The sequence below is a fragment of the Podarcis tiliguerta genome, assembly GCF_965153285.1.
Source record: "Podarcis tiliguerta genome assembly, chromosome: 5".
NCBI classification, from domain to species: domain Eukaryota; kingdom Metazoa; phylum Chordata; class Lepidosauria; order Squamata; family Lacertidae; genus Podarcis; species Podarcis tiliguerta.
Window position 1 is genome coordinate 3883318 of NC_139538.1, and position 22838 is coordinate 3906155.

At 47.4% G+C, this 22838-nt stretch overlaps 3 protein-coding genes across 4 annotated transcripts in view; 1 reads left to right on the top strand and 2 right to left on the bottom strand.

Annotated features, from left to right (window-relative positions):
* HTR2B (5-hydroxytryptamine receptor 2B) overlaps window positions 1-22838 on the bottom strand; it is a 178364-nt gene that overhangs the window by 79968 nt on the left and 75558 nt on the right. The window lies entirely within an intron of this gene.
* Window positions 1654-14742, bottom strand: DRC9 (dynein regulatory complex subunit 9). Of its 2 annotated transcripts, none has more exons than XM_083442342.1 (10): window positions 14611-14742; window positions 11161-11302; window positions 9791-10038; window positions 9306-9434; window positions 8005-8086; window positions 6339-6500; window positions 5079-5153; window positions 3988-4119; window positions 3718-3819; window positions 1654-1937 (listed from the first exon to the last, which is right to left on the bottom strand). In XM_083442342.1, the coding sequence occupies exons 1-10, from the start codon at window positions 14646-14648 to the stop codon at window positions 1794-1796; spliced, it is 1254 nt and encodes a 417-aa protein (XP_083298468.1). In that variant the 5' UTR covers window positions 14649-14742; the 3' UTR covers window positions 1654-1793. The 2 variants fall into 2 exon arrangements, with proteins under 2 accessions (XP_083298468.1, XP_083298469.1); XM_083442343.1 differs by lacking the exon at window positions 14611-14742 and adding an exon at window positions 14496-14515.
* Window positions 14868-20042, top strand: RPL35A (ribosomal protein L35a). The gene is made up of 5 exons (XM_083442479.1): window positions 14868-14973; window positions 16819-16861; window positions 17168-17320; window positions 18299-18443; window positions 19984-20042. Exons 2-5 carry the CDS (start codon window positions 16851-16853, stop codon window positions 20005-20007), a joined length of 333 nt encoding a protein of 110 aa, XP_083298605.1. The 5' UTR covers window positions 14868-14973; window positions 16819-16850; the 3' UTR covers window positions 20008-20042.

The following is a 22838-nucleotide window of genomic DNA, read 5'->3' on the forward strand; positions in this document are numbered from 1 at the left end:
GAGAGTATCTTGTCTTCCTTTTCGTTGCTGGTTAATCAGAGAGGGCAGGCTCGCAGGAAAAGCAAATGCACTGACTTCTGGCGCAGTTCATTAAATGTGCCCAAGAGAACAGCTTCTTGCAAACTCTCCTCTGTGAGGGCTTGTGCAGGAGCTTTTCCTGAGAATCTCTGCCACAAAATATTTAAAGGAATCTTTCCATGACTGTTCAGTAATGACCGGTGCTATTATGTCTTGGAATGGTTCTTTTAATTTTGTTTTTTGGGCAGTGGGAGGGATATCCTGTAAATTTGGGTGGGTTTTTTTTTTTCCCTTAAGCATGTTTTGCAGAAGATTTAAAAGCCTCCATTTTCAATGCACTCCCGCTCTCACATATTCATTCTCCTCTAGGCTGGCACTCGGCAGAAAGCCCAGAGGATAAAGACTTCACTCTTGTTGTTTCTCCAGACTGTAAACGTGTAATTAGTAGTATAGCTAAAGGATTTTTTAAGAAGTTCTTTCCTGTATTTGTATGTCTGTAAATACATTCCATAGTTTTCAAAGACTATATAAACATCATAATATCATGTACTTTATTTTAAATTGCCTGTATGCTACCAGTCAATTTCTAGCGCACATGATATTATAAACTTCAAACCTGGGTGATTTGAAATAAAGGCTGAAGCTTTAAAACCTGTTTGTGAACAGAAGCATTTATTCTGCAGTGGGTTTGTCCAGTCTCTCACGTGCCCTTCCTGGGAGAGGGAGGCTGAGCAGCCTTGTTCCTTTGCTTGTTCAACATCACAACATCAAATGTGCTGCTGCTCCCAAGGGCTCATCAAGTTCCTGTAGGATCAAGTTGGGATCCTATTCTGCGTATGCAGCATGTGTGATTATTAGAGTAGTTGTCATATTAATAACTACTTGGTTTGGCTAGTTTTCTAAGGTCTTCATGTACATGTCCAATATAGGAACCACTCCTAGGGTCCAAGGTCCCTTCTGCCCCCCGCCTCCAATAAAAAAATTGAGGCAGCTGCCCCCCCCCCCATTGATGGACACTGCCATTTAAATGGTCTTGTGATTATGTGGGGCATCAGTATCTGCCCCCCCCCAACATTTTATTCCGTTTGGCACCCTCGATGTCCACTTATCACCAGTGACATTCTTCATGGTATGTCTCCATGCAGTTAAAGCTTAAAAAGGTAATTTACACGAGCAATCTTGTGGAGATGACAGACCATTTTTCTTTACAGCTTTCCTGAGCTCGAGCAGAGGGTGGGGAGACAAGATACAAGATTGCATCGTATGGTCCAGGGTAATTAACACAAAATGTTGGTATGGCCTGTTCACTTTCAAAGCAAGAAAAACAGAACCAGCAGCTTCAATGCTCTTCTGCTGACTGGGACCAAAATACAGTGGTGCCTCGCAAGACGAAATTAATTCGTTCTACGAGTTTTTTCGTCTTGCGAAGCACCGCTGTGTATTGACGGTTTCCCGTAAGAATGCATTGGCGGTTTAAAAAAAAAGGTGCAAGACGTTTTGTCTTGCAAAGCAAGCCCATAGAGAAATCCGTCTTGCGAAGCAACTCAGAAAACGAAAAACTCTTTCGTCTTGCGAGTTTTTCGTCTTCCGAGGCATTCGTCTTGCGAGGTACCACTGTAGCAAGATCTCGCTGCCTCGAGCCGAGTGCTAAAAGTTTTATTAATTCTGATCCTTTCAGCAATGACATATACAATTGTCCCGTTCCTTCATGCCACAAAACCGTGTTGCCCAAACGCCCGGTGTGGAGATGGCGCAGGAGCCGGGCTCTGTTCCCATCACTTTTTCTTCTTCGCTCCAGGTTTCCCTTTGCCCTTTTTCCCCTTCTCTTTGGGCGGCTGCTCTTCTTCCCAGAGTTTCTTGAGGGCCTTGTAAGGGCCAAGGAATCTGCGGACCATCATGCCTCTCCACCAGGCCTGCAGCTGAAAGCAAGGAAGAGGAGAAGGGCGTGCATGCAGTAAGGAGACACTGGGTGCCCACACCACCTTCCAGCTGCTGCTCAAGCTTTGCCAAAAATGGGCTCCCAGAAATGACTGCTGTGCAACAAGCCCAGTTCCCCTAGGCTGCCCCCCCCATCTCTCTAATGAAGCAGGGCTGGCTTGAGTCCAGCGTTCCATCTGCTGCCTGTCTGCTCCAAGTCAGCCACAGCATCTAATGCCCACATTTATCCCATCGCTGCCAGCTCAAGCTGCAGAAAGGCGCAGCCTTGGATACGCTCCAAGAAAGCATCTGAGTGGGAAGTAAATGACATCTGTTGCAGAATGTCCCTGGGCAGCCAATATCCAAAGGCACGCTGCTGCTACTGCACTGAGAGCAGATGGGTGGCTAGGATTGGGTTTTGGCTATCCGTGAAGCCACACACAAGGCTGCTTCTCACTTCTGCAATATGGTCATGCCTGGATGAGCAGATTCTGCGCTTGTTCAAATATGCTTCTTCATGTGGTACGGCAAGGTCTGCTATTCATGTAAACAACTGATAAGCAAATTATACTTCATGCTGTACCCCGGCCTAGGACCCTCGTACCTACGGGACCGCCTCTCCTGGTATGCCCCACGGAGAGCCTCAAGGTCCATAAATAACAACACCCTAGTGGTCCCGGGCCCTAAGGAAGTTAGATTGGCTTCAACCAGAGCCAGGGCCTTTTCAACTCTGGCTCCGGCCTGGTGGAACGCTCTGCCTCATGAGACCAGGGCCCTGCAGGATCTGATTTCTTTCCGCAGGGCCTGTAAGACAGAGTTGTTCCGCCTGGCCTTTGGCTTGGAGCCAATTTGATTCCCTCCCTCCCTCTCTCTCTTTTTTCTTTTCCTTCTCCTCCTGCGATGAGGCTACATTTAAATATTTTAATGTTCCATTATTTTAATGTTGTATTTTACTTTTGTTTTTAAGTTGTAATCATTCATCTTGTTTTTATTATTGCTTGTAAGCCGCTCTGAGCCCGGCCTCGGCTGGGGAGGGCGGGGTATAAATAAAAAATTATTATTATTATTATTATTATTATTATTATTATTATTATTATTATTACCCTAGCTAACTGTTGGCTAGAAAGAGCTACAGAAATGGCTATGGATCCCACAGTGTTTCAGGCCTCACTTAATATTGTTTTCCTATATGCATGTTTTCCCCTCTTCCAGGCCAGTCCTGCAGCTGATGGAATTGAAAGTGCTGGTCTCTGGCTAGATAAGACTGTTCTTTGCGACACAACCTGTGGCTGCCTGTTTTGCCATACAAGGATGGCCCGGGGAAGACCCAGCTGCTTCTTTAGCTGATGATACTTATCTGAGGAAATGGCTGTTAGGTTAGGGAAAAGTGCTGGAGGAGGTTGGAGAGAACCTGAAAGCACCCCTACATAAGCAGAAGATTCTGCCACCATGCCCCCCGCTTGGCACATTCTTAAAGCACGTAAAAGGATTAGAGATCTGGAGCCCTGAAAGGGGAAGCCGTGAGATAGAGCAGCCTTCCCCAACCGGGTGCCCCCCAAGCGATTTGCACTGCAACTCTCAGCCCCAGTCAGCATGGCCAGCAAGGGGTGGTTCAGCAACATTGGGGGGCGGGGGGGAGCTATACAAAGCAAAGGAGATGATCTGCTCCACATGTTGGGAGAGGGGCAGAAGACATGGTGGAGGAAGAGGTTTTCTCCCCACCCCCGCTTCCAATTTTTAGTCCCAGGACTCCAAAGGTAAGGCTATATTGACTCATCTTACCTTCAGGATACTCTTCAGCTCCAGAGCGTCCTGTTCTACTTTCTTCCTCGCATTCTCCTTTTCCTTCCGGTCCTCAATTATAGCTTGTTCGCATATAAGACACTGTAGAATGCAAAGACACCTTTAACTTGAGCTTGGAGGTGGGCTTTCGCTCTCACCTCTCACCCCTGGACTCCTTCCTTAGCTTTCTAAGCTGCCTAGCAAATTGGAGCAGCAGTGAGGATGTGTTGAACAGACGGTTGTAGCCCCAGCACCAGCTTTGTTCCCTACCTGCTTGGCCAGTTCCTGTAGCGCTGCCTGGTCAGCTGCTCTGGAGGCCTTCAGGGAATTGAGCTCTTGCTGCTTGGCTTCTGTATCCCTCTCGTACTTGTCCATCCAGTACTCCAGCTTCTCTTCTATGCTCTGCGACACACACAGGTGGACACTTCACAACGCTCTGCATTTGTCTCCTGACCATTCCGGGGCATGGCTTAGAGCCCGGCGCCTCGTGCAATGACATGATATTGGAGGACTTGCAGAATGAGGTGCTTGGTGGGGACTTGGGGACGATCAGCTTATCACCTTGTCTAACTCTCTGTTGCTGTTGGAACACTATTTCAGAGCCAAAGCTCTGTGTCATTTCTTGTATGTACACAAAGCAACTGAAGGGAACGGAGGTGATCTGTGCATGCAAGGTGTGTGTAAGGAGCAGCAATACGGGGAAGAAACAAGAGTCACGGGGAACTGGAATGGGCAATAGGCTGCTGTGTGCAGCACCTTAGATGCTTTCTAAATCTGAAGTTCCCTGTGGATTCCATCCCCAAGATATCTTCTGTCTGAGGCCCCTGAGGTGGTCAGCTTCTGTGCTGGCAGCTCTGTTCCGCTTGCCCGAAAAGATGGGGTGCAAAGTAAAGAGGCATCTGTTGCGCAGGGTGTATTTTGAATGGAAGAGCAATCGTATGAGCCGCACGCACACACAAACACACCTGCCATGTGCAGTTTAAAGTGGTACAGCTCAGCCTCGGGGCTCTAGGCCTCTGATCTTTAGATACCGTAGGGTCTGGGTCCACTTGCTAGCTCAGCCCATAGGAAGTGTATGTCAATAGAAAGTAATGATTTGAATTAAGGGTGGGGATCACATAAACCTGTGAAGAACAAGGAACTAGATCTAGCAATTGGCTGGAGAGTAGATGGCATTACAAAAAGTTATAGCACAGACAGAAGAGCTGTAGCCTCTAGATGTTGGACGCCAACTTCCATCAGCCTAGCCAGCATGAAGAGTGGTTAGGACAGGTGGAAGCTGTAATCCATCAACAGCTGGAGTGCCACAGGTCCCACATCTCTGAGCTCAATGGGGCACCAGAAAGCTTTGTGCCACCTACCTTTTGCTGCTGCTTAAGGAAATTCTCAATGTCCATGTGGACTCTTATCTCCTGCTCAGTTTGATTTCTCAATTTCTGTAATGGGAGAAAGACTTTGCATCAGACTTTATTTGGTTCTAAGCAAATGCCAAGAGGGTTCCCCTGAAGACCCGGGGAGCGCATGCGCCACATCCCTCTCTGTGCCATGTTGCAGAGTCAGTTTATGGTCCAGGTGTAGTATAGTTGTACCAAAAAAAAAAGGTCAATGATGCCATCCCTAAATTCTGCCCTCGTTTTCACTGCTGACAGCCCCATGTCATGACTTGGCTAGCCGTACAGTGATTGAAGGTTGAAAGAAGACCAATAGAAACTGAGAACACTGGGCAGTTGAACCAGGTTAAGTCAATTGAATGTGAAAACCAAGAAGAATATCCTGCACATGAGCCAGGTAGAACATTAAATTTGCATGCAAGAGGCCCCAAATCCCACTCCTTGCCATTTAGGATCACGTGTGGGATAAACCACAGAGCCTAGGGCTTGCCAATCAGAAGGTCGGCAGTTCGAATCCCCACGACAGGTTGAGCTCCCATTGCTCGGTCCCTGCTCCTGCCAACCTAGCAGTTCGAAAGCACGTCAAAGTGCAAGTAGATAAATAGGTACCGCTCCGACGGGAAGGTAAACGGCGTTTCCGCACGCTGCTCTGGTTTGCCAGGAGCGGCTTAGTCATGCTGGCCACATGACCAGGAAGCTGTACGCTGGCTCCCTCGGCCAATAAAGTGAGATGAGCACCGCAACCCCAGAGTCGGCCACGACTGGACCTAATGGTCAGGGGTCCCTTTACCTAGCAGGTGATGGGGAGGACGCTGCCCAAGACTTCAGAGGGCCTCTGCCAGTCCGAATGGAGAAGCAGTCTGACCTGATATAATGTAGTTTTCTATTAATACCAAGGTTAGCCCTTGACTCAATCGGGAGTTAGATCAACTGCTGTTCACTTAATCTGAACTAAGGTTCATTCAGCACAAGCCTTGTTTCTGGCACCAGGAGGACTCAGCTCTCCAAAATAGTATTCCTGGGTTGCCTCTGGAGCAACCATACAGCAGTCCTCTTTGGGTTGAGGATGCTCAACCAAAAGTCAGGTTACGCTGCTGAGAAAAGTCTATACCAGGACGCTGAACAGTGGCTGCCTCTATGCAGAGGCCACACATGTCATTAAGGCATGCCCCACACTCTACTGCAGACCACCTCCCTACGAATGCATATGGCCCAAGGCAAAGTGCTTACTTCAATTTCATTCTGCAGATCATTCTCGGCCTCAAAGCATTTATTCTTTGTTTGAGCCACCTGGAGGTCTGTGTCCTTCTTGACGTAACGATTCTCCATGTCTGTTTTAGCCTTCATCTCTTGAAGCTGGTCTTTGAGGTATGCAATCATCTCGTTCCGATTCTGTGGAATGAGAGAGTGGGCAGGTGGGTGGGTAGAGCTACAAGCAAGGGAGACTTGATGTGCTGGTCTGTGGTCATCCTCAGAGGTGCTGCTTAAGACTGAACTGGCTTCTGCCTTGCCTTGCCTTGCCTTGCCAGGGTATGGATGGGCTTGCAACTCAACAGTGTGTCCTATGGAACATTCCAGCCTTCTTCTCACTGGGGTAGAAAACATGTCTGGACTGTACCACTCCAGATAGGGGTTTACATCACTGAATGCTCCTCTGTACAAAATATTCATTTTCTCTGGTGTGCCACTTTTCTACATGCATGGATTTTTCCTTTTATAAAAAAATGAGCCCACCCAGACATAGGTTGACTATCTCGGGGATATCTAGGCCTTTAAGGATGACTTCTGTTTTGCCACTAAGGTCTGACTCACTGACTACTGTACTTGGGGCTGAAAAATAAGCATCCTGTTAGGCAGTTGTAAGTTTTAAAAGAGGAAAACTCAAGGTCAAACAGGCTCCATTGACTGTCACATGCCTGTTTGAAGCTAGTGCAGGACAGACTGTTGCAGAATAACCACATATCCCATTCAGCAGGCAAAGCCTGCAGCACTATGTCGTGGGTGGAGCTGGGGGAGGGCTTTGGTCAGAGACTAGAGCTGCTAAAAGTACATGGGAAGGAATTCTGTCTTGGAAATAGGGGGTTAGCAACTGAGTCCTGCCAGCACAGGAGTCCATGTATATGCCAGCCCCATGATAGTTGTGATCCCTAGAGGAGGAGTGTAGATTTTTATTAAGGTCCTAGAATTTAGTGCCAGAAACACTTGGACTCTGATGTTAGCAAATGCAAATGAGATGTAAAAAAAAATAGATCAGACTAAAGGCCAATGGCTCCCAGTGCTGGGTATCCAACAGCACCGGACTCAGTTGCCTCTGAGAAACAACCAAGCATCCTCCCTCCTCAGTCTGTTATCTCTCCTCTATAACACAGCTAATATTCTGAACATGGAGGTTCTCTTAAGCCTCCCAGGGGGCATTCTGATTGGTTGCTGTAACCCCAACACCCAAACCTCCCTATGGGTCTGTAGGCAGGGCCAGCATCATGCAACACCTTCCCCAAGGGGAGGGCCTGGGCAGCCCTCCAGACCAGCCCTGCCTACTGGCAGGAGACGAGGGCCTTTTCAGACAGCTCCAACAATACCTTGCTATTTTAAAAAACGGCAAGAGGAGGGCCTGTCCCAAATCAGGAAAAAACTTTTTAGTGATGACCAATGTCCACTGATAGATCTGAGCCTCCAGGTGTTTTATCTAACCCTTTCTTAAAGCCAGCTAAGCCCCAATTCCACAAATAAATGCTGGCATTTAGTTATGTGTTCTGCTGCATTCCCTAGATTTGGAAACTTTCTGCTGTGCAGAGCCCATTTTGCAGCCTGAGCTGCACCTGTTGGGTACCAATTTTATTAATTTCCTACTGCATTTCAAAGGGCGGTTTAAAGGGCGTGACTGCCTAAAGCTCACCTGTAGCTCAAACTCCTTTTCCTTCTTGACATCACTGAGCTGCTTCTGGAGACTCTTTATCTTCTTCCTTCCCATCTCTTCCCTAGAAGGCGAGAGGGGAGGGAAAGGAAATCCCTGGTTTCCTGGGGCCACATCAAGACTTAGGCCAGATATGGGACTTTGGGGCAAACACCCAGAGTTCCTTCTGGTCAGTTGGCAGCAAACTGGCAGATGCTTTATCAAACTCAAGAAACAGGCCATGTGATGATGATGATGATTTTATTATTTATATGCTGCCAATCCGACTGGGTTGCCCCAGCCACTCTGGGCGGCTCCCAACAAAATATTAAAAACACAGTAAAACATCAAACATTAAAATTATTATTAAGGTGCTTTATGTGTATCTGGGGACGCGGGTGGCGCTGTGGTCTAAACCACTGAGCCTAGGGCTTGCTGATCAGAAGGTCGACGGTTCAAATCCCCGCAACGGGGTGAGCTCCCGTTGTTCGGTCCCTGCTCCTGCCAACCTAGCAGTTCGAAAGCACGTCAAAGTGCAAGTAGATAAATAGGTACCACTCTGGCGGGAAGGTAAACGGCGTTTCCGTGTGCTGCTCTGGTTCGCCAGAAGCGGTTTAGTCATGCTGGCCACATGACCCAGAAGCTGTACGCCGGCTCTCTCGGCCAATAAAGCGAGATGAGCACTGCAACCCGAGTCGGTCACAACTGGACCTAATGGTCAGGGGTCCCTTTACCTTTATGTGTATCTGATTCAGAAACTACAACTAGTGCAGAATGCAGTGGCCAGACAGCTCACAGGAGCAGATTAAATGAAATAAATAGAAATTATTGGCAGCACGACCCTCTGCTGCTGAGAATGCTGTGATGGTTGCCAATTCACTACTCGGTCAGGTTCAAGGGTCTTGTGTTAATTCACAAATCCCAAAAAACCTAAAGGAGCATCTGATCCCTTATGCTCCACCTCGATCACTGACAGCCTCTGATGGGGCACTTCTGGTGGTTCCTTACGCCTCTGATAGTTGGTGGGCCTTCCCTGGGCGCTGAGCCCTTAGGGTGGCAGGTCCTGCTCTGTGAGACTCCACTGGACACAGTGGTGGAACCACAGCAAACGCCCGTTTATTGTGTGAGGAGCAGCTGTAAGGTGGAGCTCTTTGGCTTGTTCTCTCCGTTTATTAAGGATTGGCACTAGTGGCTGCTGAGAAGCCCTGCCTGAGCACCTGGAGTGTGACTGTCCGTCAGTGTGGGCAATGTTGCGCTAGTCAGCCTAAGTTCAAAAGAGGCAGCTTCTAAAATAAAACTCCAACCTGAGGACAAGGTTATGGAGGTTCAACTTCTTTTCATTTTCCAGGTCCACAGCTAACTGGAGGGAGTGAAAGGTTCCCAGTGCCAGCATTTCCTCTGTCACGTCTTCAATCACGTCGCTCGTGTATTTCCTGGCAGGAAAGGAAGGAACCAGATTGCGTTTCACACCCTTTATGACTTAGCACTGGCCGGGCACTCAGGCCAGTTGCAGAGGGGAAGTCTCCCACGGCACCCACACCCAAGCTGTGGACCTGAGGGAGCTGCTGTCCTGAGCACAGGGGGGGATAGACTTGACCTCTGGAGGGAGCCCCAATGCATGCTCGGGGCGAGGGGGAACAAGGTATGGGGGAAAGCCTTCAAAAAGACACTCTGGGTAGGGGTGTAAACCCTCAAATAAAAGTGTGAGAATTCCTCGTGAAATCAGAACTTGAAAGAATTCAGTGCAGGTAAGCATCCCGTGTCCCACTGCCTGACCGATGGGTCTCACCTGTCCGCCTGAATCTTCTTGAGGTTCTCTGGGGACAATGCGCTCTGTTTTGTGGCAATGGTGAAAAGATAGTTGGCCCTCTTCAGCTCATTGCCTGTGTCCTTCAGCTGCCGCCCAAGTTCCGCAATCTTGCCCAGCTCATTGGGGATCTTGGCCTGACTCTCTGCCCGGGCGTCCATCAGGTTCTTGTACCTCGCGCTCAGCTCCTTCTGGTTTGCAAGAACGCCCTGGATCTCTGTATCGTTAAGCTGAAGAGCAACATAAAGAGATCCTTGCAAATAAGGGGCAGAAAAGAGAAAGAAGGAAAGCAATCATAGCTGGGGTTAAGTGATCAGGAGGAAGCCTAAGAATAATATAGTATTATTTATATGCCACCCATCTGACTGGGTTGCCCAAGTGGTTCTCATGCTTCCTCTCCTTGTTGGACTAGTTGCTGCAGGCAAACTGTGGGGAGCTCTTGCCTTCCTGCCCTCTTTCTGGGCTTGCCAGAAGCCACCATTGAAATTACCCAGATGGAGCCTGGGTTTCGCTAATCAAGGCTCTTCTAGGTGTCCTGGAGCACATATTTCTCCTGCTTGGGGATTTAGACAGCTGTGGGGAGGAAGGGACTTTCAGCCTTGGCAACTGATCCATGGGACAAGACCTACCAGGGATGAGCTGCTGTGCTTGTTAGGCCTGACACTCCACCAAGATCTCGTATAATGAGGGAAACATGGAGCAGGGCTTAATCTGATGAACACAGCCAGAACATCTGTAACATTCAGCAATCATGGGATTCTGCCCTTGCATGAATGCACACCTGAAGCACGCCGATTTGCATGGGGAAATGAAGCTGTCACTGGTTTGGAGGTGAGGTGAAAACTCCATAGTAGAGTACATCCTTTGCAGGACTGACAAGGCTGGTGAGACCTTGCCTCAAAGGCCCTCGAGAACTGTTGCCAGTCAAAGCAAAGCAGGGTCGGTGAGAGTTCTGAGGGCCAGACAGAAAGGCCTGAAAGGCTGCATTTGGCCCCCAACCCTGAGGTTCTCAACCCCTGGAGTAGATGGGACAGAGCAAGAGGCATTATTGGTCTGAGTCAATATTGCGAGCTTCATATTTTTTGTCAGTTAGCAGTTGAGAAAGATGGCAAGGGCAAAGGATAAGGTGGAATGAAGCTTTGGGCTGCCCAAGAGCAGGATGAGATTATCATGGGAGATTAACTTCATAAGACTGAGAAGGAACAAAAGAATAAATAAAAATAATAGAGACAAGTCCAGAACGGTAGGATGCTGGGCAAAAATTATCAGGCTGATCCTGATAATGGTGGGGGCAGGGGAAAGAGTATGAATGCCTCCTCAGTTTCCCTCTCACAAGTCTGTGATGTACTTACATCGCTGACATCTTTGCGGCCCTCATAGGAAACTGGCATGATGAAGCCAAGAATGGCAAGCTGGTCAACGCAGTCCTCCAGCAGAGCAGAAAATCGTACTGCATCCAGAGGCAGGAGCCTTGGTGCCTGGATGGTCAATTCCCTAGCCAAACAAGACAGTATTCGCCATTTAGAATGCAAACAGAATACTAGAATGCAACCATCCCCCAAACTGGTTGCTGCTGTGTGCATGTGGGCCACCTTCAAGTGCCACTGCTAGCATCAGCTAGAAAAGCCTCTCCCCAAGACTTGAAGAACAAGCCTGCTGCATCAGGCCAGCGGCTGTCCAGCCCCAACATCCTGTCCCCACCGTGGCCAACCAGACCCCTGTGGGAAGCCTGCAAACAGGACCTGAGCCCTTTCTTCCTCCTGTGGCATCCAGCGACTGGTATTCAGCACTACTGCCTCCAGCCATGGCTGGTAGACCCTGATAACCTTCATTAAGTTATCTAATTCTCTTTTAAAGCTATCCCAGTTGGTAGCCGTCACTGCCCTCTGAGTGAGATCCAGTTGAACTATGTGCTGTGCAAATTACCTGCCCTGACTCTTCCGTTAAAGGGATTCACAAGTTCTAGAGTTATGAGCGATGGCCGTGCATACTTTTATATACCGTATTTTTTGCTCCATATGACACACTTTTCCCCTCCTAAAAAGTAAGGGGAAATGTGTGTGCGTCTTACGGAGCGAATGCAGGCAGGAGGCTCTGCTCAGTGCTCCCTTTAAAGAGCCGCGCAGAGTGTGTGTTTTTCTCTTGTTGGTTTTTCCCTGAGGAGGGAGAAGGGACTGACAGGCTGCCCTCTGTCTCTTCCCACACCTCCCGGAAAAGCCAGCAAGAGCCGCTGCCAGGCTCTGCTCAGCACTCCCTTGTAAGGGCTCCCTTTTGTCCCTCGTCCCTCTTTGCTGGGAAGCCAGCAGAAGAGGCGCTGCGCAGCTCTTGCTCTTGCTCTGCTGGCGAAGCAGGAGGAGGGACGGAAGGGTTTAAAGCAAGAAAAGCGAAAGCCGCTTACATGCTCTGTGCAGAATTCCCCCCCCCCTTTTTAAAAACTAGGTGCGTTTTATGGTCAGGTACATCTTATGGAGCGAAAAATACAGCACAGTGGTGCCTCGCAAGAGGAAAAGAATCCGTTCCGTGAGTCTCTTCGTCTAGCGGTTTTTTCGTCTTGTGAAGCAACCCTATTAGCGGCTTAGTGGATTAGCGCTATTAGTGGATTAGCGGCTATTAAAGGCTTAAGGGATTAGCGGATTAGCTGCTAAAAGGCTATTAGCAGCTTAGTGCCTTAGAAAAAGGGGGTGGGGAGCGGGGGGAAAACCCCAGGAATCGCAAGACATTTTCGTCTTGCGAAGCAAGCCCATAGAGAAATTCGTCCTGCGAAGCACCTCCAAAACAGAAAACCCTTTCGTCTAGCGGGTTTTCCGTCTTGCGAGGCATTCGTCTTGCGGGGCACCACTGTACTTCTATCATGCCACCTCTCTTGCATTTTCTATAAACCAGAAAGTCCCAAATGCTGCAGCCTCCATCCCCATGATCATTTTGGAGGACCTTTTTCTACAATATCCTTTTTGAGGAAGAACTGCACACCGTATTCCTAGTGTGCACACCAAGACCAGGACCTTGCACTTAGCCTGGTAGCTAATTGGCAGCTCGTTGCAAAGACGATCTAAAAGTAACTGATTATATATACATCAGGATGAGAAGAGCTTTGGGGAATGCAGAACGTTGGGTAGGCGGAGGCTCCTATGGGAAAGTATTATAACCACACAAGAGAATCCTTATTCTCATCTCTGGAATGTTGGAGGGGTTGGCTGGCGTTCAAGATTAAACAGGCATTAAGTCGTTTTAATTTAACTGGGTGTTTTGTTTTCATTATGCATAAGTTTTGCTTTATGCTTAATGGTTGCCATCCACACTGAGCCCTCTGGAAAAGGGGGATAGGGATTAAACGAAGAAACTCTCTACTTGGGATGCTCTGCTGACTTTTGCTGGCAAAACCTGGGTCTTCTTTCTGCCATGCAAATCATGTCTTTGTTTGTTTGTTTTTTGTTGTTCCAGTGGTACTAATTCCAAGACCAGAAAAACTGGAAGCACTTCAATTTAGCCCACAGTGCCCTCTTTGGGGAAACAGAGAGATTAACAGGGTTTCATTTTATTTAACAAAGTTGATATACCACTTCTAAGCGATTTATGAAATTATAAAATAAAACAATCAGTAAAGAATGTTTAAAAACATTCCAACATGTCTGGATAGGTCGCAAGTTCACTAACAAGTTTTAAGGGGCTACATGTGAGTTTATAGAACATAGCAGGCACACATTCAGTTGGGAATGTACTAAAAATGATAAAGAGCAAAACGTTTTCTTTCTTTTATGATCGAAACAAATATCGTGGAGCACCTAGCTGAGCAGGATAAAATGGAACTGTGAGAAGAATCCTGCTGGATCAGACCAAAATCCCATTTAGTCCAGCATCCTGTTCTCATAGGGGCTAACCAGATCCCTGTGGGAAACCTGGGAGCATATAAATACAATTACAATCTGATATAATATATATTATTAATATAATTTTATTTAAAATACATGTGCCCCACTGCCTCATTCAGCACAAGGGATGGCTCACAAAAATGTCTTAAAACAGCAACAAGACACACCCCAGAAAGAGCCCTTTGCCAAGTTCATGTCTCAGATGCCGCTTGTGAAGAAGAAAGCCTTGCAGCGCTTTGGAAAATTAGATAAATTAAAAGTAAGGATTCAAAAGCTGCGGACCAAAGATTGTTAGAAGATTGGAGTAAATATATGAATTATTTGAAAAGCAATTGTAATGAACAGATTTCGCTAGTAGAAGAAATTCTGTAAGGAGGATTATCTGAAATACTGCAAGAAAGACTATGAAGAGAATTATTCGTTAATGATAATTAAGAGTAATAGAGGAATTAAGAAATGCAGAATAAAGAACGGAAAATCATCAGAGGTGGTTGATGGAAGTCTAAAATATTGTATAAGAAGTTATGTTAAACGAATGTTGGAAATGATATGTATAAAAAACCTAATAAAAATGTATGAAAAAGAAAAAGAAAAAACAGTTGTCTGTGGCAGACGGTGCCATTCCAGCAGCCCGGATGCCACCCACCCCCCAAATCCCCGGGGGGAACTTCCTAGGCCGGGGCGAATTAAGTGCTGTTGAACCCAATTCGGCATCGCTGACACGAAGGATTCTTCGATTCTGAGATCCCCGTACTGAAAAGGGGGTTGGGCTAGATGACCTTTGAGGGTCCCTTCCAACTTAATAAGTAACCTGCGACCTCTTCACTTTTCAAATTGCCCATTGGGCATGGCGCCCACCCCGAGGAAGCGCTCCGTGGGGCTCCGACCCCCGCGCTCCGCCCCGCCAGGCCTCCCTTCACACGAGACACTCACCCGGCGGCCTCCATGGCGGGACCCGGAGTGGTCGCCATGGTTACCCCTCAAGCGGCAGGAGAGGTCCTCGCCGGGAAGGGCTGGCCTAGTTGACGCCTGCCAGGATGGTGTTTTTTTTAGATTTTGGGCTTGTAGCGCTGCGCGGGAGCAGAAAAAACGCCTAGCCCACGAACAAAGCGAACCAATCAGTTTTTTGTCCCAAGAGACTCGCCGAAAAGCCCGACCTGGAGCGATTTCAGACAGGCAAGCGGCGTAGACGCCTCAACAGACGCCGGCAGAGGGGTCCTGGCGCTCCCCTATCCCAGCTCGCCCCGCGGCTGCGCTCGCTCTTTCTCGCCGCCATCTTGGCTGGGAGCTGCTGAGGTGAGAGCGGGGAAGGGGCTCTGGGGGCGGGCGAGGCGGCGGAGGGCGGCGGAGAAGCGGCTCCAGAGGCGGCTGGGCAGGCACCGCGAGGGACGGCGGGCCGGCCTAGGTGGGCGTAGCGGGGTATGGCGGCGGGATGGCTCGGATACGGGATGGATGGCGCCGGGGCCCTGAGTTCGGGCCTTGGCCGATGCCGCCACAGGGACTCTTAGAAGGCCCCAGCGCTGCCCCTTTCATTGCTTCGGGGGGAGCTATTGAGTCGGAGGCCAGGCAGCCCGAGGCGCCTCGAGTGCGCGTCTCCGGGGGGAGGAATGGTGGGCTGGCCTTTGGCTTAGAACCCCTTTGATTCCCTCCCCCTCTTTCTTTTCCCTTTCTCCTCCTGTGAAGAGGCTGCATCCTAATGTTTTAATGTATTTTAATTTTATTTTAATCAACTGGTTTTTATTATTGGTTGTTAGCCGCCCTGAGCCCGGTCTTGGCTGGGGAGAGCGGGGTATAAATAAAAATTTATTATTATTATTATGGAGGTGAAGCGGTGTCTTTAAGGTTGACATTAAAAAGAGCCCTGCAGTTTAGGATCGAACCGCCACCTGGTGCAGCGGGCTCGGTGCCCAGCCACGTACCCCCGGGGGGGGGGCACAGGGCAGGGAGACCCTCGCAGATTCTCCTTAGCAGCTTTTTCAGGGGGTACACCGTCCCTGATCATGGAGGCTCCATTGCGCTGCCGTGCCTGATGGGTTCATCAGTCGCTGTCCTCTGTTGTTTTATGCAATTCAGTTGAGCTGAGTTTTCCGTTGATGTGTCTTTTAAGAAAAGGCTTCCTTTTGTTTTGGGCTCATCAAGGTGGGTTAAGCTTAAATCTTGCAGGTGCCTAGATCCTCCAGCTCTTTTAAGCATTGTTCAGGGCAAGTATGGTATTCGAAGCTGAAAAGATGTTTTGCAGGCCGACAGCGTAGCCCAGTGATGGAGCACATGCTTTGGAGGTAGGAAAGAGGAGGCCCTTTGGATTTGATCCATAGCATCACCAGCAAAATGGATATTGACTGGGAGGGCTAGGAAAGAGCCCTGCCTCTGGGACCTTAGAGAACTGATACTGTTGCGGGGTCAAGAGTAGACAAAGCTGTAGCTTTTCGGAACAAATGATAATTACCAGTTCACACAATGTATTCCTGCCAACCTTGACGCCCATTTCACATGTCTTGCAAAGACCTCTGCTCTGCGGATTTGGCACAGTGTGGTGTTGATTTATGGAATTCTTTGCCACATGGTCACAGTGGCTGTTGGTTCAGATGTCTTTAAATTGTAGAGTAGGAAGAGAGAGCCATCTAGCATATTGAAAAAGCAGTTAGTGGGCTATTAGCAGCGATGATCACTAAATAACTTTGCCTTAAGAAGCTGTGTGCACTGTGCTAGGGAGCTAATGCTTTCTCATGGCAGCATCTGGCGAGCCACTGTTGGAAACCAGATGCTGGACCAACTGCACATTGGACTGATCTCTCAGGGTTGGTGTAGTGGAAATTGTAGTGCTTGTTTGCTGATAGGTTTTTAATGGCCTTAATTATTCTTAGAACATGTGTGCAAGGTGTCTTACAGATCTTTTATGATGGTGTTTAGTAGGGAGGGAAGAGTGAACTCAAAGCATTTAGACCCCGGAACACAGACATTTGCTGGATGGAGTGAAATAAGTTCACCTTGATGGTTGAAGATCTGGGTTATCTTGGATGTTCGTTCTTCTCTGTTCTTGCTTCACGAAGTCTAGAATTGCCCACCCCACACCTGTTTGTAATTGGGCTGGTGTTTAGCATATCCCAGCTGACAGCTCCTTCTGTTCCTTTCCTTTCTTAGGCCTGCTGGGAACAGGACTTCAAGACGACACCATGACTGGCAGGTAGGAAACTGTTCTTTGGCAATTCTTGCAGTTCCTCTGCTGCCTTTACAACTTCTCATGTGTTTTGTTATCTTTATTATGCTAGTTTTCACTGTGTCACACAGATTAGTGCTTCTACTTAAAAATATCAAAAGGATTGCCTTAAGTATTCTGGTCCCATAGAAGCACCTATAGTTTTCTTGCATGTTTGATGTCTGTAGCAGACTTTCTGTAGTACTGAAGTAGATATGCTATGCAGTCTTGTTTTGTGATGCAGTACTCTGGAAAGCCTTAAGATTTAACGTTTTTTTGCACTTTCTTCCCTAGGTTGTGGTCCAAGGCCACTTTTGCTGGCTACAAACGAGGTCTTCGAAACCAGAGAGAGCACACAGCTCTTCTGAAAATTGAGGGAGTTTATTCCCGTAATGAGACAGAATTCTATTTGGGCAAGAAATGTGCCTATGTGTACAAAGCAAAAAAGTGAGTGGTCATTGATAATGGGGACTAGTGCTTTACACTTGGATCTTTTGTATATTGTCATGAGCGTGTTGAAGAACTGAAACCATTTTGAAATTTTCATTTTATGCCACACTACACAAATTTGGGGCATTGTGGCCTCAGATACTGCTGTGTGAATAATTGAGCCAGGAGAGGCAAGACATGGTATAATGCAAGACTTGGACCTGCTCAGATTTCGGCTCAGCCGTAGGCAAATAACTGACTGTACTCATGCAGCAGTACTAAAACCATAGTTTAGTGTGACATGAACAAACAGGAATGAGCAGCACCTCAGACTTGGAACTAGAACCCAGCGACATCCATTGAAACTGATGAGCATTGAGGCAAAAGAAAGCACTTACACCCAATTTAGAGTTCAATAGTGGCATTCGCTACCTCAGGCTGTAGTGGTGGCCACCATATTGGATGACTCTAAAAGGGGATTAGGCACTTTAATCGAAGTGTATAAGGCTTTCATGCTTCCGACTATCCCTCACTGGGGAACAATAGCAGGAGAGGGCTATTTCCCTCATGTCCTGCTTACTGGTCATTGTAGGAAACAGAATGATCCAGCAAGGTGCTTGGTTGGCAGAAGCTGCGACAGCAACGGGCACTCAGCGCGTTGTGCAGAAGCCCAAGAGGTTCAGTGGTTTAGACCACAGCACCACCCCATGATAAGAGGAGCTTAATGGTACAGTTCATAATTTCAGGAGATTCGCCTGCTCACTCATATGTTCATCGCTTTATTGAGCATAGCATCAGGGGATGACTTCACGTGTGAATTAGTCATCACTGAAAGAAGTGAAAACTTTCATATTGTCTCATTATCTCTTCTCACTGCTTTTCAGTGGGGAATGTTCAGATGTTCCAAGCTGTGTGTGTGTGTGTGAACATTTTGGAGAGCACTCCTGCATTGGGTCAGTAGTGGGACTTAATGTTTAATCTGTTTCCCTTTGTCAGCAACACCGTGACTCCCGGCGGCAAACCCAACCGGACCAGAGTGATCTGGGGAAAGGTGACCCGTGCCCATGGAAGCAGCGGAATGGTGCGGGCAAAGTTCCGCTCCAACCTACCTGCCAAAGCCATTGGACACAGGATCCGAGTGGTAAGGATGAGCATTGCGAGTGCCCTTGACAGGCCAGGGGCGGAGAAAATCTTTTCTATAAGCTACCTTGAGGGTTTTTTTAGAAAGAAAAATTCTGAACTAAAATTAACCGTGAGCAAATTTTTGTGTGTCAGTAGCCTAACAGACACATATATGTTATCCATAAACAGGCCCCTGTGTTGCAATATAGACAAGTTGAACCATATAACACAACACGATGGCCAATAACAATGGCACTAAACAGTATTTATAGACTAATGTAAACGATCAGAAATTACCGTACAACCAGAGTCTCTAAATCTTCTTCACCAGTCATGGTAGAATACCGTAATTCAAAAGTTCGATATATACATAATCTGTCACCAAATATCGCTGGAACAGTGTTTCCAGATCTGTTTCGTTCAATGTTTCATCAGCCAATCTAGATCAATTCTTCATCAGCCAGACTTGTAAGAATTAATATGAGAAGGATACAGTGACTACAGAATCATATGAGCACTGATCCAGAGCGTATTTTCTACAGTGTTTATATTTGCTTACATGTAAGATTGGCTTGTTAAGAAATTGACCCTGTGGTAAGAGGCTCCCTGGTATGACAAAGTTTTGTTGCCTCTTAGGAATGTAAGCAGATGTGTTTGGTCCAGCACTACTCTCTGTTCTTGGGCAAATAGGAGGGTTATCACCTAGGGCAGGGGTCTGCAACCTTTAAGACAAAAAGAGCCACTTGGACCCGTTTCCGAAGGAAAAAAAAACTGGGAGCCGCAAAACTCGTCATTATAAAAATAACTTTTTTGTCACTTTTTATTATTTCTTTGTTTGACCCCTCAGAATTACTCCTCCTCATAGAAATAAACGTTAAATTAACAAGTTACCTTTTTTTGTGTGTGTGTTCTTCACTCCCCTTCAAAACAGTGACCAGCATACATGCCCCCTTTCAATGCAGTGACAATGTAGCAGGCAGGCGGGAAGGTGACGTCGGGACGGTCCGTGACTAATGCACGCACCGCCCCCATGCGACGTCACAGCCAGTACAGCGCCCGCCACAGTGGGGAGTGTCGGGGCGCACAATACGCCTCCTCCCCTCGCTAGTATCTGCCCCGGAGCCGCGGCAAAGGTGTAAAAGAGCCACATGCGGCTCCGGAGCCGTGGGTTGCAGACCCCTGACCTAGGGCTTGGAAAATATTGCAAATCTTTCCAGTGTGTCCACATAAATGTAGAGCTTGTAAATGTCTTGTCAGAATTACTGGGAACATTGAGTGATATCAGTTGTTGGCCATGCTTTCAGTAGACACCTTGAAATCTGTGGATTTGAGTATAAGTTCAGTTACTTCAGTGAGTCTGCTCTGAGTAAGACTTAACTTTGATATCCCCAGTGCATTTTTTTGCACTTCTTGAGGATCTTTCTTGTGTGATTTAAATAATATACAGAAAATATTTTTGGATGTGGGTTTTGTTCCCTAGCGAGATCTTCATAGGGCATGGTTTCTGTTCTTTTCCCTTCCAAATGTGTAACTCTTTTTCTTTTCTTTTTTTTTTACAGATGCTGTATCCATCTAGAGTCTAAATTTAGAGTGAAAATAAAATTAAGACTGTATTCCACTTTTGTATATTTGGTCTTGCCTTGCCTTTTTGTTTCCTGTCCTCGAGGCTCAGTTGCAGGAAAACACTGTTCTACAACCAGAAGATTCTTTGTTGTTTTTAAGGCATTGAAGCAACAGAGTATTTTAAAAACAAAGCTGTGGTCCATGTTCCTGGCAGCAACTCATTCCCAATATCCCTGCTCTTTTATAGTAGTGAGGTTTTCTAAAATGCTGTGACCTTACCGTTCAGTTGTTTAGCTCAAGTGGAGACTGAAACGTGGATTTCTTCACCAGCCCTCCTTCACATGTAACTGTCAGTTTATATAAAACTGAAGTCATAAATGTGTTTCCTTGTCCTCATGATATTTGCCCCTTAGTAGTCCATCTCTCTTAATCTGATTGGATCCCTGGCCACCCAAGTCTCCTTAGCCTTGCACTGTGCCAAGAACAGAATTGCTGGGTCCCAGCTGGGAAGATTCTCTCTCTAGCTGCTACTTAGCCCACCTGCCTCTGCTGCTAGTCTCTTCACCTATCCTCTGAACCTACTAAAGCAAGTGGGACTCTGGTTATGATGCTTTAACTACATATGGGGGGCATATTGGACAAATATGTAGCTCAAGCTTTTTGGGGAAAAAATCAAGTAGGCATGATCTCTACGTTGCAACTGGTAAACCCTAGTCAGGAATCACAGGTGATGGTGAAATGTAATGAAATTATTGGCTTCTTGTGATTAGGGCTATGCTCTGTCTCCATAGTTTGAAGGCAGTAATGTTTCTGAAAAGCACAGTGAGAGAGTGCTATTGTGCCTGGATCCTGCTTTGGGTTTCCCACAGGCGTTTGATTGGCAACTGAGAACAGGATGCTGGAATGGATGGGCTGTTGACCTGACCCAGCAGAGCTGCCCTTCTTATGCTCTCCATCTCCTTGTTACAGGCTTGATGGCTTAACTGTGTGCCCAGAAAGGAAGTGAAGGAGCAGTTGGAACAGGGTTTTTAATGACAGTTGACGGTTCTGGGTGTACATAGGATTCCACTGAATATGGCAGGCAGAATGGCCCACTCCAGTCTGCGTGATGTTTTTGCTGCATTGCAGGGGGTTGGACTAGATGGCCTGGGGGGGGGGTCCCTTCCAGCTCTGCAATTCTATGATTCTAATAATGGGAAGTTCAACTTTGTCTTGTCCTCTTTTGTGCGTACTGAATTTCAGGGAAGTGTACAGTTAACCCTTCCAATGAAATAATCTTTCTGGGTGAGAGTAATATGAACCTCTTATCATAGTAGCCCAAATTCTGGGCTACCGAGCGCAGCTGCCTGTATTTCAAAGCTGAGTCAGAAAGGGCCTCGCAGTGGGGACTGCAGCTGCAGCAGAGAAAATGGTTTTGGTGTGTTCGGCCCAAGTACAGTGCACAGTCCATCTTTGTTTAGTCGTGTCCACCTCTTCATGACCCCATGGACCAGAGCATGCCAGGCACTTCTGTCTTCCACTGCCTCCTGCAGTTTGGTCAAACTCATGCCGGTAGCTTCGAGAACACTGTCCAACCATCTCGTCCTCTGCCGTCCCCTTCTCCTTGTGCCCTCCATCTTTCCCAACTTTCCAGTTGGGAAGACTTTCCAGGGAGTCTTCTCTTCTCATGAGGTGGCCAAAGTACTGGAGCCTCAGCTTCAGGATCTGTCCTTCCAGTGAGCAGTCAGGGCTGATTTCCTTCAGAATGGAGAGGTTTGATCTTCTTGCAGTCCATGGGACTCTCAAGAGTCTCCTCCAGCACCAGAATTCAAAAGCATCAATTCTTCAGTGATCAGCTGCCTTTATGGTCCAGCTCTCACTACCATACATCACTACTGGGAAAACCATAGCTTTAACTATACGGACCTTCGTTGGCAAGTCCATCTTTACAGTGAGCCAAACTGAAATCTGCCAAAGGTTGCCGTACATCTTTGGAATTGAAAGAGTGCACTCTTCATTTGGCTATGTCACCAGCAGAGGGCACTGATTCAGTTTCCTGCCTTGCCTTTGCTACATCAGTTACACAGCACTCAAATCTTGGCACCAACCATCAACCTTTAACCTCAACCTGCACCTCACAGCCCATTTTCATATTATTATTTTGACCCTGGGGGTGAAAAGCTGCTGCCATAAACTGACTCGGGCCATTTGTTCACCTAGCTCAGTATTTCCTCATTGAATGGCAGCAGCACTCAGGATTTCAAGCATTGGCAATTTCTGACCACTTTCCAAAGCCAGCTCCACCTGCGGCTTGTTGGCATTAATCTAACACGAGCATTACCAAGGCTTGGATAATGTTCATACTTTGCATTTAGTCCTAGAAACCGGTGTGTACAGTGTGATTTCCCGGCTGCAAACGCATCACTTTCTTCCTTCGGCAATCTCCTTCCTTCACTGAACAGGAAACTAGTAATCCTATACTTTTATCTGCCCGGCTACATTTCCGCTGCTTGGGGGTGTGTACACTGGGAGGGTGCTGAGCCTCGGGCTTTTTACTAGACGTGCAGAGCTGCCACTCTTTGTATCTGCTGTAGCTCCAAGTGAAAGGGGAAGGCAGACCTTGCCCTATTGCCCCAGCAAACATCAGCTAAATCAATAAACCACACACAGAGATTGGTACAATATTGTTGTCAGCTGCAAGTCCTGAGCTGGTTACTGTGTGGCCTGTGATTCTGCATAAGCAACGGAAGCAGCACTCTCAGTAACAGCCTATTTTAAAGCATGATTCACCCTTATTCACACACAAATGGAGCACGTACACACACACAAATCAATTTCCTTTGTTTGGCAACCAGCTAATCTCTATGCATGA